Source organism: Apus apus, chromosome 1 (genome assembly GCF_020740795.1).
Source record: "Apus apus isolate bApuApu2 chromosome 1, bApuApu2.pri.cur, whole genome shotgun sequence".
NCBI lineage: Eukaryota > Metazoa > Chordata > Aves > Apodiformes > Apodidae > Apus > Apus apus.
The window spans coordinates 140,588,644-140,608,452 of NC_067282.1; the positions used below are offsets into that span (position 1 = coordinate 140,588,644).

Consider the following 19,809-nt stretch of genomic DNA (forward strand, 5'->3'; position numbering starts at 1 on the left):
TTTCACTCCTGAGAGCTTCTAAGCTCTGCAAGACAGAGTTTGCAAGGTTTGGAGGAGTAAGTAGAGATTTAATTGACCCCACAGAAGACTAAGCCACCCTTCTGGTACTGAAGAAAGAAAAATGTTTTCCCCCAGTCCCTTCCTGGTGCTGCCTGGTTCACATGTTAAAAAAAACTCAGGAAGAAGAGAATGTCTTAGAGGGTGGTGTCACAGAACTAGGTCTGTACCTTCTGTCTGAAACCTGTCATCCAAGTTGCACACAGCTGTCTCAAATGGCAGGATCTAGTTGATTCTTGGCTCAAATGGCCAAGGTATTGAAGCACTGCAAACTGAGGTGTCACAGGAAATATTTTCTGTGTATATATAGTGGAATGAATCAGAATCACTAATGAATTTCAGGCTGGTGGAAGGAGTTGATGAAGTAAGTATTTTCTGTATTTACTTAACCTCTCTCTTAATCTCTCTCCCTAGTTGATCTAGACCTCTCCTAAGAGGAAGATTGTTTTGTTTTTATTTTGTTCCCTTTTTTCTCTCCCCCTGCCATTCCTCTTTGCATGCCCTCAAGGTGTTCCATGAGAAATTCTGCATTTTCCAAGAGATGCAGAAGAATGAGGTACCTGTGGCTAGCAGAGGACAGATGCGCAATACAGGGGGTTCAGATAAGAGTTTCTGAGTTACTGTTCTGCCTCGTAGGCTCCTTCAGAAGGGAGCAGGGCTTCAGTAAGGTCCGTTCTTCTTTTCAGACTTTGGTATGCCTAGATGGTCACTTTTTTTTTCTGTGCTGAGTTACTTCGATTTAAAATGGCTTTTGCAGAAAAAAAAAGACCTCATCACTAAGCTTTGGAGGGGACAGGTGACAGTAGCAGATACCTGGAATAATGCTAATTAGATGCCTAATACTGAAAATATCTTGCCAGCTCTGCCAAGGGTATGGTGGTGGTGTCTCATTTTCTCCCATATGCTGTTGCTTAAGTTACATTGGAATTTCTTTGCTCAGCATCTACTTATTTTCTAAGTAATGATTTGTGAATTAACATAGAGGAAATAAATCTGAAAACTCCACTTACCTAGTTTTATTGCATCCTGTCCAAAGATGCAGAATGTAGACACAAACCCTGGAATGCCTGACTGTCAAAAGAAATGTAACTGAACTTCAAGACTAACAAAACTGGGTTTGTACTGATTTGGAGTGGGGGACTGTGTTTTTTAAGTTACAAATTACCTGCTACTTACTATGGGTGAGACTTAACTTCCTATGTGCTACGTAACTTATGTGAACCCCTTTTCTAAACTGAAATTCTGCTTGTGCTCCTTTTTTTGTAACTGTAGTGAGCTTGCTTCCCAGACAGCTTGCTCTGTTTAGCCTGTTTTTTGTGAGCAGCAGTGAATTAATTCAGTGTTGTTTAGTGTCATGTCTATCAAGAGAAGCATCTTGTAAAGAATTCCTAATGTAAATGCCCCATGGGTCTCATGTTTATAGATGTGTTGTCATTGTGCGTGTGCTTGTTCCCGTACAATTGTGGTGTTGTGATCAGACCTCTGTTTTTACTGCTGCAGGTAGCTTGCTTTTTACTGAGGTATGCAAACATGCTGAAGTTGTTCTGTGGCTTTTCCTTTGTGACTGTTTTTAGTTAATTGAATGTGAAAATGCAAAATGCTGGCTGTTTGCCCAGAATGGCACAATGCCCTTTGAACTTCATGACACAAGGGAAATTTAACTCTTGGAAACCCTGGCCTTATTTTTAGGTACAGGGAGATGTAGAACCCCTTGGATAGAGCAGGCAGTGATTTCCCTGCCCATGTTTTGCCCCCCTCCTTCCCCTGTGTTTTGCCCTCCTCCCACCCCTATGTTTTGTCCCTCTCCCTCCCCTGTGTTTTGTCACCCCTGACGTGTTTTGCTCCCATCCCTCCCCGTGTCCCCCCGACTTCTATCCCTTCCATAATTTTAGCCTCTCAGGCTCTCTTTTTACAAAGGGAGATTCCATTACTTTAGGACACATAACCCACTGTGAGCCCATCTAATGTTTCTCCTCTCACAAAGCAGTGATTAAGATTTATGATGTTAGTAAAATGCAAATGATCATTTCTATGAAGTAGAAATAATTTAAAAACATGAAATAAGCACAACTCCTAGGAGATGTAAATCGTAAACCATTATTCCAAATCCTAAGCCAAAATTTTGTATGTGTATATACATGTACTTGCTCAGAGGACATCAAAGCTGTAGGCAGATAAAGGCTAAATAATTCTTCCAGAAAAGTATATTTGAAGTTGACTGTACATTCAAAGAAGCCACCAAAGCTAATTGTCTTCAGGAAAGTACCAGAAACTTGATTTTGCAGACAGAAGTTCCATTGTGCTTCATCAGTCTGGGTCACGTTCAGCATTTGCACAATTTTATGTTTCATTTACAAACAGCTTTGTTTTATTACTGTGCATCCTTTTTCAATGTTGAACTGATTTTGCTTCATTTTGTATGTTTGTTGTGTTTTTTTTTTCCCTTTACCATCCCCCCTTTAAAAGTCGATTTATGTACCACACGCCTTGGCATTCAAGAGATCATATTCGTCAAAGGTAGTGTCTGCATTCCCAGTAGTTGGCCATTGTTGCATTGCATGTCCCTGTATTAACCCATTGAATCCGTAGCTCCCTGTCACATGTGCACTAACATCACAAACATTGACTGTGCATGCGTGAAATGTAAGGAAACACGAGCAGAAAGTTCTTTGTAGAGGTTGTCTACCAAAAATGCATTGAGCTCGGGATTGTGTGTCTGGTTAGAATGCATGCAATTATCAGTGCACAGCAGTGCACCACTGTGCTGGGTAATGTGGATGATCTTTGAGCTTCAGAACAAATTGGTTTTCAAGGCAATTCTTTTTTCAGTACTTCAAATATGAGGTCAAGTGAATTGTCACACTTCCATTGGCATCTTTCAAAATTGTTGAGTTCGCTGGAATCTTAATGAAACCCTGTATCAAGCTAAAATCAAGACAGACATTGCATTTTTATTTCAGGAATGTTGCTCCTTTCTGAATTTCTTATTGTCCTGGCTTCACAGTCACAACAGTGTTATGTGGGATAGGAAAGTCACATTCACTATCACTTTACCTTCTGATTCAGGTAGCATTGTTGAATTTGTGTTTTTAAAAAAAGAAAGAGTGTTAACTTCTTGGAGCTTTACCAATGGTGCTTGCTAACCACCTATCTGAGGGATTTTTTAGTAGAGCGGTGATCCTACCTTAAATTCTATTCCCTGAGAACAGTATCTCAGAGGTAGACTCACCCATGTGGCCGTACAGTAACTAGATTAAGCAAATTTCAGGGTAGTCTTTCTTAACATTTTGTCCTTAAAGTTGACTGTTCATGGAGAGTCTCTCTTTTCAGAAGTGGAATACATGTGTTTACAGCTGTCCCTTAAAATCTACGTACATGTATGTGGGCAGTTTTTTTCTTCTAAGTAGTTCACTTATTGCAGTTGTGAAGTTTCTTTGACACCCTTAAAAGCCTGTGAGAGGAAGTCCTCCTAAACTTCAACACAACCAGGTAGTATCCCTGATATCGTACTAAACCCCATTTCAGTAGTGTTAAAAACTTATTTTTAAACTAGTTTCGCTGAGAGGAAAGGAGAAAATACCTTTATATTTCTATAAACATAGTCTTTCTCCTTTTCGTTGGCTTCTGGTGTTGTAATATTCTAGTTTTAGTTTAGGGGTTGTTTGCTCTGTTTTACACCAGCCAGTTTTGTGGAGTTGCCTTTGAGATGGGATTTCCCATCTCACACCAGAATGTCATTCTGCTTTCAAATGTCCTTTTCCTTTCTTGATTCATAGAAAAGTTGCACAGACTTGCACAGGTAGTCATTACCAGTCATACCAATGTGACTCCCGACTATGGATAATTCTTGCTCCAGAATAAAACAGGGAAAGGGAAATACCAATAAAACTACACACCAGTCTGTAATAATTTCTTAGCTTATACTGCTGTAACTGTTCATATAGACATGCCTTTATGCTCTTTTTAAATGAAATCAAGGTGACATACTATATGGTACTCATTGATTTAACTAAATCCATTTGGCTAAATCTACTGAAAAACAGAATAAAAATTTATTTGGTCTTTGGGGACAGGTTTCATGTAGTGGTGGAAGACAGGAGTGGGACATAATATAAAATCACAGCTTTACAGTTGGCTTATATGCTTCACTCCCTGTTTGACCCTGAAATTGTTGCTCACTGCACTGTGAACACCTTTGCTACAGAAGCTTGACTTTTGACACAGCAATGGCAAAGACAGAACACTTCCCTTCTGAGATTTTGGAAGATACAATGGTCATCCCTCCCCCCATACCTGAGTATGCAAATAAGACCTGCTTCTGTTTTTCTTTCCTTTAGAGAGCCTACACAGAAGAGGAGCTGAATGCCAAGCTGACCCGACGAGTACAGAAAGCTGCACGTAGACAAGCCAAGCAGGAGGAGCTAAAGAGGTTACACAGAGCTCAGGTAGTGTCTTACAATCTTCTTGTCATGGCAGACAGTTAACTCTATGTGAAAGCACCATGATCCTGACATTCCCCTTGAGTGTGTCAGAGGAGGATCCAGAGACTGAACTTTCCTTTGTTTCTACAAGATTGTCCCCTGCTTCTTCTTTAAAATCCAGTACCATGTCAGAAAATGGGAAGAATGGCTGAAACCTATTATGATAGTTTACAGTGAGAAAAATAATTACCATAACACTTCTCTACCTGGAGACGAGTGACGCATCGTGCACTGAACGGAACAGTGACAGTCAGATAATACCTGACGAAGCTGCACATATCGTTGCCTTGCTAGATTGTGTTGCTGGGTGACATTTCACCAAATTAACCTCTAATTACAAGAGAATGTGTTGGAAAACTGCTGGCATCATCTCTAGGTAATGGAATTAATTTAAAACTTGAGGTAGCAGCTCAGCTGACTGAACAGCATTACCTTTCACTTCAGTGTTTAGGAAGGTGATTGAAGATGTAGCAAGTAAGTGAGTATCAAATTGTTTGCAAAATTAAGGGATAGGATGCAAGGAGGTGGGGTGGATGTTGTCACTGGAAGGATTGTGGTGCTAGCTTTTGAAGCAGCTTTTGAAGCTGTGTATTGTTCAATACAAATACTTGTCTTTGAAAAGGCCTTTTTGACTGAAGTCACTTAGTGCTGGATGAGCGCTGCAGACAGAGAAGGAGAATTGCTGTTGGTGAGTTTCTGCTCCATTCTTCTCTGAATAGATCATCCAGAGGCAGCTTGAACAAGTCGAAGAGAAGCAGAGGCAACTTGAGGAGAGAGGGGTTGCTGTGGAGAAGGCCCTTCGAGGAGAAGCAGGTATCCATCACAACTTGGTTTGCTTTTTAATCTTTTCTTTTCAAGTACTTGTGCAGGAGTCCATAGCTTCTTGGATTTCAGAGGCAATTGGACCATTGCAGCTTAGAGGACGGAGTCCAATGGGAATCCATTCTCCCTTTTCTACTCTCTATTTGAGGCCTCATTTTTCCTGTGTTTCTTCTGATTCTGGGACTTCCCTATCAGCAGCGGCTTAGTTTCCTTGTGTTTTCCTGAGGTTTAGGAGGTAATCCTCCAACTATTAATAATGGCTGGCTGACTGTTTCTGCATATTACTTGATATTACAGCTAGAAAATCGCAGGGGTTTCCTAGCTGCAATTCACATAAAGCTGTCACAATAAGAAAATGCTGTTTGTATGTTAAGGAAGTAATTGTGAAATTGTGTGTGCTTTCTCTGTTGTGTTGGATTATCAAGGTAATGTCCTTGCAAGGGACCATCACAGAACATCTTCCTCACTGCACAGCCCAGCACACTGGCTACTTCCAACAAACTTGTGCAGAGCAGAAATGCACAAGTGTACTGAAAGGTATCCATGTCAAGCTGTTAAAGGAATGTTATGTGTACTTAAAATTAAATTAAATGAGTATCATCTGATCTGGCAAAGGGTATGAGTGGAGGAGTACTTGGTTCAGATAATGCTGACAATAGTTTAATGATTTGGGAAAAAAGAATCCTTGATTGCAAGGAGTCAAATACCCAACAGGCAAATGCAGTGTGTGAATACCTGACAGGCCCAGGATTATGTACCCAAATGCAAGGATCGGAGATCAGAAATGGTAGTAGTGGAACAGGTGTTTGGAAAATGTTTTGGCTTGTTACTTGAAGAGCCACCACTGTGCCTGTGAAGATGGAACTTGATTAAGCAGTGAAGGTTCACCAGAGGAAAAGTCTCTTGTGACTTCCTGCCAATTACTTCTTGGCCAGGATTAGGTGTGTTTAATGTTCTGTGAGGACATGCCAAAGCAGCAGGACTGAGTGGTAACCAAAGTAAATAGATACTACACATGTGGAGAAAGATCTTGAGGACTTCAATAGTTTTGTGATCTGACTGGCTTTTTAATTTGTGGGTTCAAAAAACTAGCCTTGTGCAAAAACTTTCTTTGTGGTGTAGCCTCCTTCCTTATGCCGTGTGTTTCTGTGTCGGCCCACTCTGTTCTCTGGCCTGCCAATTACTGCACTTAAAATCACCTCTCTTATCTCTCATAATTGTTTTCCTTTTGCTTTCTTGCATCTGTAAGTTTGTCTTGACTACTCGGCTGCTAAATGACTTTGATGTAAGACATGTCAGCACAGGTAGAAAATCTTAGTGGCTGAGAGAACATGATTCACGATGGAGTGTTTTCTCATTGAAGAATGATAGAAGAATGCTTGAAAAACATTCAGAGGGAAGAATATGACCAAGAATAAGAAACACTATTTTATATGGAAGACTGCAAAATTAATCCCTTGTATAACTAACTTCTCACTCCCAGCTCTCCCAAAATGGAAGCTGTCTTAGGTAAGCTTGTGTATATGTGAATTTCCTAGTAGAATTATGACATGGTAGGTCACTCTTTGCAAAATTAATCTTTTCTTCAGGAAGTCTCCAGGATATTTTTTGCTCTTGCAACATGTTTGTATCACCTGATCATATCTTATGGTTACAGAATCTTAACTCTGTAACAAAGAATTCACTAGCCTTAACCCTTCCAGTTATTTCAGGGAATTAATAAGAAACACATTTTAGGAGTGGGAGGGGAAACATGCTCTAACCTGTGTTGACTGAAACACAAGATTATAAATTAATTCCATCCTTCACCTCTCTAACCACACATACCGTGCCCACGTAAATAGAGAAGGTTTGCAATGCAAAATCAAAGTATTGTCTGTCCCATAAACAGCAACCAGTATTAACTGTTCTAGGAGAACATACTAGATTGTGTAATGAGTGGGTTATTCAGCTTTCCTCTCTGTAGGCAAAGAACAAACCACTCACTAACTTAAGCATTTAGGTATGAAGTTTTAGATAGTATTAGTAGTAGTTTCCTGCTACTAAATACTGGTTGTACTTGTGTTTCCTTTTTCTAGTGTACAAAAAAAACCATAGACAAGACCATCTGAACTACTCCATGTCATTTATCACCTTCTGTCATGTTGCCTGTTAATAATTGTTTTCTGTCTATGAAGAATTTCAGATCATGCTTTTGTAGAGGTCTTCCATTGACTTTAATTGCTCAAATATCTGACCTTTAGACTTCCTTCCATTTTTAGGAAAAAAAAAAAAAAAAAGCCAGCACCATAGTTAAGAATTTGTGTACTTAAAATTATTTTGCCTCTATTTTACATCCATTTTGCATCATCCTTAATATGTACTGATACTGAGAAGTCTGTCAATAAGTTCTTCACAGCAATGTCCTGCTGTATTCCTGGGAGATTACAGTTAATTAAGATCCTAGCAATAGGTACAGTCAGCTCAGTACCAGCAGTTCCAGGAGTTTCATGCATTGTCTAATAATTGTCAAGTGGGAGTATTTATATGGTGATACTAGGTATTCAACTAATCAGACTCAGAAACATTTTGGAGGTCATTGTCAGCTTCAATTTTGACAGAATAATTGCGCCTTTGTGGCTACCTTCTTGTCTTTCCCTTTTTTAAATTGGCTCAGCCTCAGGCAAGACGCAGTTGGTCTTTTACTCTCTTGAAAGCTGAATGCTCAATCTGACACTTAATTTCTGATTCAGTAAAATACCTTACACCCTATGATTACTTAGTTGCCTTAATATTCTCTGTGATTACCTTCGGAAATCTCAGCCTTTGATTACTTGCATTCATAGCAAGAATGAATTATTTGGAATGTAAGCTCTATTTCAAGTGACGGTGTAAGGTCTATTTCTGGTCACAAGTTTGTCATATACATGTGGTCTCAGCTTTTATCATCCCTTTTTGCCCCCTATTTCCTCCTCCCTTCCTTTCTTTTGCATCGTTCAATTTCACTGCAAAGGTGAAGTAGGATAATCTCAATGAAGAATTTTCTCATTTTTCTGTGGTGTTCCAAGAGACACCTTGAAGGGATTGCTGTTCATGTAACAACGTATATTAGGAGTGCATTCGCCTGTTTGGACATGCTTATGACTTAGATTTCCTGTGTGAAATTTTCTTTTTTTCAATTATTAACTTAAAAATATATGTCAGATCAGAAATTTCTGGAACCTTTTCTCCCTTATCCTCCTTTAGCATTTATAAGAGCTGGGAAAAATTCTACTGACAGATCAATACTGAAAAATTTAAGAGCTGTCTCTTTTCATCAAGTGAATCTTATGCAGTGAGAAATAGTGCTCTCAGTTTCTCATCTCTCTCCTCCCTATGGAAACGTTTCACAGTGCTAGACTCATGGTGTGCCTGTCTCTAGCAGCTGTGAACATACATGTCTCTGTTCCATGCACTGCTGTGCAGGTTCTTCGCTGGCATAGATACCGTATTAGCAGAAACACACATTCCCGCCTTCCTGCACTTTGGTGTTTGCCATCTGTGTCAGCTCTCAGTGTCTTCCACTGTTGCCCTACACACACGTCCTCCACTCACCTCCAAGAAATCAACCCTTGTACCTTTCACGCAGCTGATCTAAGAAGTGGCACTGTTTCCTTCTGACATATTGCTCAGCATGAAAGCAACAAGATTAGCTCTGCTTGTCTCAGCAAGGACATCTGTGTCAGGTACTGGTGCAGACTGAAATAGGTGAAGTGTCTCTGTGCAGACTACTTCATTTTTCCTCTTGGAACTCTTTGCCTGCCTGCTGGGATTTTTCTCCTCATCTTCACGATATATATGTTGGTGATACATATGTGTGTGTCTACAAATATGTATATATACAGAGAAAGAGATACAGAATTTTCATATATGTGTGCCCACTTGTATAGCTGTGTGTTTCGTTTGCCTTTTTTTTTTCTTCCTGTCTATATATCTTTTTCTCATATATTGCTTTGATTGTGTGGGGCTAGGGTGGGTATCTGATTCAATAACTCTGTCTTCACCAATTCCTTGTTGTAGACTATTGGGGAGAGTCTTATTACAGTGACCTCATCGACTTGCATCTGGGTGGTATGTATAGCTGAACCTCCTGCTGACACTAACCCTGCTGACACTCCTCCCCACCCCTCCCTTCACCTACTTCTCCCATCCTTAGCTCACAATCAAGAAGATACAGCCCTTGCACATGACTGGCAGAACCCCTTTTCCAGCTCAGGAAGAGGAGATCCTGGCATGCTCCACAAACCATGTGTAAGGCTCCCTCTTCTATTTTCCACAGTGCTGATTATTTCAAAATTTACTTACTGTGTTCACTCCAGCTAGCTTTCCTGCTGGCAGTGGAAGGCAATTCTGGTTTTTGCTTCTCCTTTGCAAAGTCCAAATCTACCATTGAAATCCTCTGTTGGAAAGTAATGTGAAGGGAACACCAGAACTGAACTGCTCCCAAGAGCTAACAGCACTGTAAAGGATTAGTCATGCCATTGCCTCCCTTTTCCCCTCCTGAAGCTCATTTGCTTCTTCCAGAAAAGCCAGAGTGTGTTGGTGATCTAACAAAACCAAAATACTCCCTTAAGGGACTTTGAAACACTTGTAGATGACAGATACTACTTCTTTCTTGTTTCGTATTACTGTAAGGTCAAGAGAGAATCTACTGCTGAGAGTCCAGTAATTTTTTTCTGGAATCTGCTGTTTAGTTTCCAGTCAGCCCAGTTTGCATCATTACACAGCTGATAAGCTTCTTGCGATTTATTTTTTTTAATATCCCATTTAGTGCTAAACACATGCTACAGTTTTTAGCTTTTTTTTTCACTTAGCATTAGTAATGTGGTCATCACTGTACCATCACATGGTTCTGTTTCTTTAATGAATCTTACTTCCTGAACCCTTAGTAGGTGGATAACTTTTGGGTTGCAAATGGCATTTTTAAAGCATTTGCACATCCTGAAAATTAAAATTCCCTTTGCTAGTTTAATCCCCCTAAATCTATTCTTATAAAATAAATGTCTGTCAGCAGATCCAAGAGACAGCAAATTCTGCTTGGTTGCCTTGTCACCTTACTTGATTTGACTTTGAGTATAAAGTTGCTTGATCCAAGCTGTGTTTTTGTAGAGAGAGTGCATTACAGTTCAGCTCCACTGAACTGTAGAAGATACACACACTCTAGGTCTGATCCAAGACACGTCCCTGGAAGTCTTCCCCTTATTTAGTTGTGTTCTGCATTTGATCCTTCAAATGTAATCTTGTCTAGGCTTTTAGCTGTTATTTTTCCCCCTCCTCCAGGGAGGAGGCTGTCCCACATAGTATCTGTCTGTAGCTGTTGGCAACAACTTCAAATTGACCTGGCACAGTAGAATAGGCTTTTATTGAAGAATATCCACCTAAGTTCAAGTTTCAAAATGGAAGATTGGGTAAACCTAATTTGTTGTCCACTTCCCCTGTGCTAATTTTGGTACGATAGTCCTCCACTAGCCCTGTGCTTCATTCACTGTTCAGTCCCTCTAGCATTCTTTCTTCAGTATCTTCTGCAGGGAGGCTTTGGAACCCTCTGCCTAGTTATGTCCATCAGGGCTGGCCCATACTTGTATGTGCATAGAGTAGGAGCTGTAAAAGGGTTGATGCTGAATTACACTTAACAGACCCTTATCCCTCTTTAATGCTATTTCCACTGTACCTCTCCCTCCTGCTTCTCCTCCTAATGCCTCTTTAGAGACAGCGATCCCATCAAAATCACTAATAGTGGCTTTAAGAAAAGTAAAATCATCTTGACTTAAAGGGACACTGTCATTTAAAAATGTTTGTGTTGCAGAAAATCTTAATTAAAATTGAATGCGCAGTTTTATCTTTAACATGTTTGCTTTTTCTATTTCTCTGAACTCAGGCAGTCACCCCAAAGTGGTCATATCCGATCTGTAACAGGCTGGTTTTATTTATATAGTGACTCAGTCACTTGGTTTTCCAGCAGTCCGTGATAATCCTCATGTTTCTAAAAAATGGTTGATATATTTTAAAACTATATCAAAGTTTCTGCTCATCTCAAAAATACCTTTTCCAAAACAAACTTTAAAAAACTGTATTGGGCAGTATCCCTTTAAATGCAATGAGCTGGTATACCCTGCCTTGAGTATGTAGCTTTATGGTATTGTTTTGTTGCCTCTGTAATTTGCTTTATATTTGTTTTTGGGGCTGCCAGAACACTTTTGCCAGAAGGGATATATTTCTCTGATGATACTTGTCACTGTTCAGTAGCAGAGTTACAGCTCAGCTACATGAGTGGCTGTGCAGGGTGCTGCATCTGGGTGGAGTGCCTTTGAAATCCCTGGAGCACTGTGTGCCTGTGTGATCCTGCTGTAGGGTGGCTGTGCAGTGCCTCATTCTACTGGTAACTTGTATCTCTGAGGTGTAGGCGTGAGTCCAGAGCTATGCTGTCAGTAGAAGGATAAGCAAAATTTCAAAATACTATTAGAAGTTATCTGTAAGCTGGTAATAATTTTGAATTATTAGGGCATTAATTTATTCCAGATTTACTTTACACTGATGATAGCTGCAGTTTAGTTGTTACAGATTGTGCAAGTGCTTCTGCAAGGGAGTGGTACCTTCTGACACCCTTGGTCATGTTCTATTTTGTAGGATTACAGATTGCTATCTTAACTATCCCCATTGCTCTGCTCAGATGCCGTAATCCTCTCTTCCTGTTCTACAATGTCATGTACTGTTGCTGTAAAGCAGATGTTTGATTTCACGCTACAGATGGTCACATGTCCATTCTGAGTAATTATTCTTATGTGTATATTGTATATTTGCTTAGGTTAAAAGAACATTACAAAGGATGCAGTGTCACCTTAAATTAGGATTTTGCATTATGTTGATGTATCAACCTTTAGATCCACTGCAGAGGACTGTCTTTTACCCCTTGTGGAATATCTGGTAGCAATGCTAGATTGCCATCCTTTGTGTAGATCCCTATGGAGAGGAAATGAGACATGGTCAGTGGATTTCACAGATGTCTGCAGGCAGCTGTGGAATGGTGGGACTTGAAAACACAGATTCTGAGCCAGGCACTGGAAGAACGTAGTAGTCCGGTGGATATACACTTTGTCCCTTATATTTCATCTTTCCAGATAGTCGTTGTCCTAATCATGTCGTTTTCCATGCAGACCTCCATACCCCACTTACATTTTCATTCGCAGTCCCAGTTTCTGCTTATCAGGCATTTGATTTTAATCCTGCCTTCTTGACGAAGAATTCCTAGTATTCTACCCCTCAGACCTCCTGTTCCTCCCCGCTAGCTGTTCTTAGTCTTTCACTCCTGCTGACTTGGTCCCTTTTTGGGCTCTGCTCCCTCTTCTACCCAGCATTATTTGCCTGGAAGTTCGTAGCTCATATCTTCTCCACAAATCTGCCTTCTCCTTTCATCCCTTACCCCTTCTCCCCCTCTCCTCTCTCTCTTCTAGTAGTTTGCATTCTTCCATGCTTAATTAGTTCCAGCCTCAGTTCCACCTTACACACTGGTTCCTTGTCCCAGTTTGCTCCTGCTCTGCCTGTGGAAGGTACCTCCATTGTTTCCTCTGTGTTCAAATGAGCAGCTTCCTTTTCCTTGCACCCAGAAGGGAATTACTGAGGAAACATCCCCACACTTCCATCTTGCTTAGCTCTTGGCTGAAGTATGCCAAGACAGGCAAGAAGGTTGTAAGGAAGAGAGCTGGTATGTTTGATAGTGTTGATTTCAGACATATCTTCCCTACTTGACCAGAGCCTTATGAACAGCAAGTAAACAGGGGGGGGAAATTGCAACTGTGGAGTACTTTTTTTCTTTGTACTTTGCTTAAAGCATACTCTACACCAACTTCATTTTTTATTAACTTTTTTAAAATATTTGAGCTGACTATGTCCTTTAAAGTCCTGCAGATCTAACTCTGTAGGGCTAGAGCCTGATATGCTCAAGTGGAAACAGTCCTATTTCTTGTGGTTGGCAAACACAGCTCTCCTGGAAGAGGAGTGGAGTTGTAAGATAAACATTGTTTTTGCAGTCTGCAGCTGCTTTTGACACTGAAGTGAATTGGTAATATGTTTTCTTTGCTGTAAATTTGGAGCAGGAAAGAGCACTTGATAAGCAGAAGTTGGTAAGTGTAAGTAGGGCACTTGTTAGGTACTGGAAGCAAGCAATTGTAATTTACCCGCTTCTTTCTGCAAACCTCTCACAACTGCACACAGAAGCTTAACACTCTTGGGAGACAGGGCCAGTGCAAGACTGTACTTATTCTGACTGCATTTTGAAGTGCCTTGAGGTGTCATAGAAGCAGAAGACTTCTGTGCAGTCATTTGTGTGTGTACTCTGTTCCAACTATTGTTTTCCCTAGTTTTCCCTGCCTGCCTTTTTTTTTTCCTCCTCTCTTCTAATGGATAAAGGTGTGGTTCAGTTTGCATGACAGTTCAGGGGTCTGTGAGTATTTTGCCAGGTGTCTTCTAGTGATGGTACTTCAGAGGATATTGGTTGTGTCACAGTTTCAGTCAGACACACTTGAGTGATGTGCTTATGGGGGGGTTGTCAGAGTCCTTGACCTCAAGCTTATATAGTACCTGCAGTTGTGTGAATGCAGTTCTCCAAGAGGTGTCTTTCTGTATTCTTGCACTTCTACGACACTACTGTTGAACAGCTTCAGCAAATGGTAAAGTTGGAAGGCTTTATTTTTCAGTACTTGAGTTTCTAACTAACTGTTTTTTAAAAGGTGGGAAAGAGGGTATTTTCTATCAGTGCACCATTTGTCTTACTGATCTCTTTTGGACTGATCCGTATTCTAAGCACTGCACTAAAATTATAGTTTGCCTGCTAAATGAGTGATGGAAGGTGTTAGTAGAATAGTAATTTCTAAAATACCATGCTCTTAGCTTGCAAGGTCAAGTGCCAGCATAATGGTGCTTGAGAACTGAGATTAGCCTCAGAATTTCCTGCCCAGTGTTGCTGATTTTCCAACTGTCTTGGTTAGTCAGCAATAGAGAAACCAAAGTCTTTGGATGCAAAGCTGCAAACGATGTGATCCAATTTGGTCTGTGGTGTATCAGTTCAAGTCATTTTGATTTGCAGTGGCTCACCACTTCTCAGAAATCATCACAGCTGTCATACCACAGGACAGGGGCAAATCATGAAGGGGACCAGTGTGAGCTGTAGCTTGGGGATACTGGTGTCTGCTACCCCCAAACTTTCTGCTGTGCTAATTTTTACTACTGTGCTTCAGATTATGAAGCAGTGTTATGTAGATATAGCAGAAAAAGAAAACCAGTCTGAGGTATTGCTTTTTAAACAAAAGGAAAATGAAAAGAAAAAAACAGTCCAGTGTAGCTTGTGTAACAGAGAGCAACATAAAGTGAAAAGAAAAATATATTTTCATGGTGGCTAAACAATTTCTGTTCCATGTTTTGAAGAGGCTTTAGATCTGTGGTGTTTATTCCTGATCTGACTATTGATTTCCACCACTGTGGCAGTCTGCAGTCTTTCAAGGGTGCTATGGCAAACAGGGTCGGTCTTATCGTGGCTGCATGAAACATTTCACGTAAAGATCTGGGAAAGGCTTCTTTTCACAGAAGTAAGGTAATTCTAGTCTCTTTATTGATGGGATGTGGTTAATCTATAAGATAGAACTTCCCCCTCTCCAGGATGCTCAGTGAGCTCGGGAGCTGAAACGTGCTCCTTTCCTCAATCAGCTGCAGCTCCTGGTTCCGTGCCGTCGCTCCATGTGCCTCCTGCGTGGCTCTGCTTTGCCATCCTTGCCACTTGGGCTGCTGACCTCTTTCTGCTTTGAAGGCATTACGTGCATTTCAGAAACGTTGGCTTGTTGAAAAGGAACAACTGGTGATTAACACAGTCTGGTGGTTTTGCCCCTCTGGGGGGGAAAAAGTGATAATTTTCTGTCCAGAAGCTATAATCACATCACAGACTTGCTGATAGCACAGAAGGATCCTGAGAAGTGAATGGTCACAAATGTGGGTCTTCTCTTACTCTTCAGCTCTTACTGAGTGAACTGCTTCAGTGTGTAGCTTGTATTGCTGCTGCTGCTGCTGCTTATTTTCATTAGCTTTAGGAAAAGCAATGCTAATGTTTTCAGTAGCAGGACTACTGTAGATACTGTGGACTTTGTAACTTGATTCAAGGACACATTTTCATTAGGCAAGAGTGGGAGGATAATTTCTGTTGAAAACTAGCACAACTAAGAGCAAGGCAGGAAACATGATTGCAGGAAGTGGGTTCTGTATTACAGCCTTCTGCTCTGTATGTTCTGAGGCTTTTTATTGGAGACCAAAGATGGGATCTTCTCGTTGGATCAGACCATTTGCTCACTGATGACATAAGTTTAGTAGTTTGTGGTCACATCACAATGAGATGAATGGCATTTTCACATGCTAGGTATTTATTTTTAGATTAAATTGGGAATTCACCAAGTTTACATGGTTTTAAAATACAGCTGTGTTTGATTTACCAACATCCCATACTCACACAATTCTGAATGAAATCTCAAACGCTGAAAAATTGAAGTGGATTTTTCTATATAGTTACATGTCTGTCTCCTCTTTCCCCCAGGACCAAGTTAGAGTATTAAAGCATGTATAGAAGAATGCATGCTGACTAAGATAGGCTGTGAAATAAAAAATAGAAGTGTCATGCACTAAATGTTCTGTTTTGCATGGAAGCTGATTCTTCATGGTGCCTTTGTGGCTTGGGGTTTTTCTTGTTTGTTTTTGCTTTTGTAACCTAATCTGTACAATGGCAATTGTAGGAAAAAAAAAGCTCTAGTTTCATTTTAAATTCTAAACAACTATAATTAAGGTTCTGGTACCGTCAACTAATGTTAGTACCATGTTTTATTTGTAACTGTCACATGGCTGGCTGCGACACCTCTCCTAACGTTGCCCCTTCCTGCTCCCTGTACAGCATTTTTTCCTGTCTGAGAAAGTGGCACAGCTCAGTCACAGACTTCGGAGCTGATGAGCTCTCCCTCTCACTCCGATATGTCCTCCGTGTGCTGGTCTAGTTCTGTGATGGTCCCTTCTAAAGCCTTCCCAGTTTGCTGGTAGTCTAGTTCTGTAAAGCTGACTTCTCCAAAATAAGCGTTATTCTTACCATATTATTGTTGTGGAGTTGATGCCTTTTCCTGACACAGAAACGCCTCCTCTTTATAAATGTGGTTGTGCATTGAGAGCAGTAAGTGTTCCATTCTGCTACCTCTGATGTTTCAGGCTCATTCTTTCTGGTGCTTATGTTCTCCTGTAACTATTAGCGATGTTGATTGTTTCCTGCTGTTTATCTCTATAATGTTAAGTACAGCTGAAAAGCAAATTCTTGATGTTAAAACAGCTGAGCCATTTTAGAGATGAGAAATGTTTGTCCTTCGCTGGCTGACAGAAAAGATGAAAACAATTCAGTAAGTCACTGATACTAGCAGGACTTGTAAGCTTTAAAATGTTTTGTTAAATGAGAATATCAAGGGGAGAGCTTTAAATTTACTGTTGTGACTCTATGAAGCCCTCATTTGGTCATCACCACTGCAGACCTTGATGTGAATCACTTTTTTTTATCTATGTAAAAGCCTTTTCCCCTCTAAGCTTAACAGTCCAGTTGAGTACATGTGTACTCACCAAACTTAACACAGCAGAATGTGGCAGGCTGGTACCACGTTAATCAGATTCTCCTTGTGATGCTCTCTGTCTGAAGAAACTATTTTCCGTTAAAAAGAACACTTTTACCATCCGTGGATGCTGCCATGGTGATAAGAGCATGGTCCTGATAAAGCTTTAAGGTAGGGTGGCTGCTTACAGCTGGTGTCTTTTGCATACAGGTGAGATTTTTTGTAACCTTCCTTGAAATTTGGCATTTATCAGCAGGAGTTAAATATTCATCTCTGCTCATCCTGACATCTTGTTCACAAACCTTCCAGTTAAAGACCATGACACTGCAAAATGTACATTAGGAAAACGTACAGTAAAAATAACCTCCTGCCTGGTATTTGTACAGCTGAGTAAGAGTTCACCAGTATCTCAGTCTACATCTTACCTGTTATCTGTGCTTATTAGGGACATTATTCATCTGTAGACCATATCCCTTGTTTCTGCTTTTCCATTTCTTGTATTTTTTTCTTTTCTTTTTTTCTTGTGTTTCCTTTCTTTCTCACTCTTATGCTTTTTGTCCTTTGCTTGTCTTTTATTTCACCCCTTTCCTCCTCCTCCGTTCCACTTCCAACTTCCTCTTCCTCTCCTGCCTCTTCCTCTTCCTCGTTTGGCCCTATTGAAGTTGAGCCCAATGCCGGGACACCACGTCGTAGACCTCTCTCCTTCTGCCCTTGCTGTGCCCACGAAGGTAATGTAAACTCACACGCTCCCTGTTCTCCTTGACCACAGCTGGGTTGTTGTAGCAACACTAGTCAGCTAGTGAAGACAAGGCCCCCAGCCCCATCCCCAGCCCTTTTCTTACTGTGTCCCCAAACCAACGTCTCAGTAGCAACCTGGTAACCAACTTCTCTGAGCCTGTGGCAAGTTATTAGAAATACAGTATCCCTTTTGCTAGTCCCAGCTGTGCTAGGGAAGGCGTAGTGTCTGGGATGGACATTGGGCAGCAGCAGGGGGAGCAGTAATGTAACATTCAACAGTTTCTGTTTTCATTTGATGGCTTCAATTTCTCTGTTCCTCGTGATAGATGTTTGGAAGGTGGCGTAAGGGAAGAAAATCTCCTTCCTTAAATGACCTTTTACTTACCATATATGGATTAAAGGAATACTGTGTCTTTATATGGACGGATTTGCAAAAACATCCTGGAACTTTAAAAGCCAACAAACCTTAAGCTAGACTAGTTTTCCCTCATCTGTCTCACTGAGTGCATTCTTTTAACAGTCCCAAATGGAGTTTGCCATAGAGTTTCCATTGCCAAGGCATGGGGAAAGGGGTTGTTTGTGTGTCCATGGTGTAATTTTGCTAACCACTTACTCTGCTTTCCATGGTGCTCCCTCACATCAGTTGTCAGTGCTCCCTCTCCAGTCCTTCCATTATTCTTCTGCTCATTGGCTGTTTAAAAATACTTATGTATTTCATAGGTCAGTAGCGTTGTGTTTTTTGGCTTTTTCTTAAAAGCATTTGTTTTCTGTACACCCTGGCATTGGAAAGGATGGGGAGACTTCCCAGTGTTTTCATGGCACCACAGCACTGGACATCTGCATGTACAGTCTCCCTCTCCTGTTGCCATACGGGCATATTGTGCAGAGATGCTCAGAAAGGAATGCTTGGAACTGAGCCACACACTGGTGTAAAGTCTGCAGAGCCAGAGGCTCTTAGGATGGTACAAACGGGGCTGGTATTTTCCGAAGGTCTGCTATTAGGAATTTTCAAAGGCAGGTATTCTCAGCTGAAGCTGCAGTTTAATAGGAGTTGTAGGCTCTCCTTTCTTTAGCTCCAGTGCAGCACTGCTGTGAGATCCTAAGGATGGAGACAGGACACAGAGCCCTGAATTAACTAACCATGAATGTGGTATTTGTGAAGTGTTTTCCAGAATTTGAACAGTAGGCGTGCTGCTTGATTATTTTTAGCATCAAAATGACTATTTGAGACTTTTTGCTCTTGGTGTAGGTAGTATGTATCCATAGCAACATAGATGAGGATGCTGGTTACTTTTAGGATGCCTCAGTTGCATGCAGTGCAAACTGATAGGATGCAGCAACCCGAAAAGACTTTTGAGCTTGATTTGAGGCCTTGCTTCTGCCTGCACTTGCAGGCAGGCTCATTGCTTCTGTCTTTGATGGTGTCTGATAGAAGTCATAGCATTGATCTGCTGGTAGTTCAGTGTGGAATTGGTGGCCTAGCCCAGGAGATTGCTAAGAGGAGCTTCCTTGGTAAGCTCTTGCATTTGATAAATATCCACTGAAGGCTTTGAGAACAGCATTCTGCGATTTATTCTGTGTAACTCCTGACAGATGTGAGATTCATCAGTGGACTACTGAGTAAGTTTAAGAGTTGGTTTAAAATAAGTGAAATGCCAACTAAGAGTTCTGTACTAGGTGGCCAAGGCTCAAGGTATTTTTATTATGCTTTGATACTAGCCAATGTGCTTGAGGATTCTTTTCTTTCCAGTGCTGATGTGCAGTACAGTAGAAGTAGTTTCTGTGTTCACTGTGCAGAGGGGATCTTCAAAATGGATAGATATATATGGCTAGGAGGAACAGTCAGAAGAGATTTCTTTAGCTATCAAAAAAACCCCAAGATGTTACTTTTGGCCAGTAAAATAAAAGATTGAGGATGTGTGATTGAAAATAAAGGTAAAAGACGTGGACTGGCAATTGAGTCTATTTCTGATGAGCATACATTTAAGTAGCTGGCATGAGGATCTATAAAGCTCTTCTTAATGAAAGGAAGAGTGAAATACTTACATAAATCTGGGATTTCTGCTTTAAAAGTG

The 19,809-nt window shown here is 40.8% G+C and overlaps 1 protein-coding gene across 7 annotated transcripts in view; it reads left to right on the top strand.

Annotated features, from left to right (window-relative positions):
- Window positions 1-19,809, top strand: part of MICAL3 (microtubule associated monooxygenase, calponin and LIM domain containing 3) — a 167,342-nt gene that overhangs the window by 141,319 nt on the left and 6,214 nt on the right. For 5 of the 7 annotated variants that reach the window (XM_051609103.1, XM_051609104.1, XM_051609105.1 and 2 more), the window contains 4 exons: window positions 2,524-2,574; window positions 4,395-4,502; window positions 5,258-5,351; window positions 17,659-17,724. In XM_051609103.1, coding sequence (XP_051465063.1) covers window positions 2,524-2,574; window positions 4,395-4,502; window positions 5,258-5,351; window positions 17,659-17,724 — 319 coding nt within the window. Of the gene's footprint in view, window positions 1-2,523; window positions 2,575-4,394; window positions 4,503-5,257; window positions 5,352-9,398; window positions 9,450-17,658; window positions 17,725-19,809 lie in introns of all 7 variants that reach the window. The other 2 variants (XM_051609108.1, XM_051609109.1) reach the window with 2 other exon arrangements.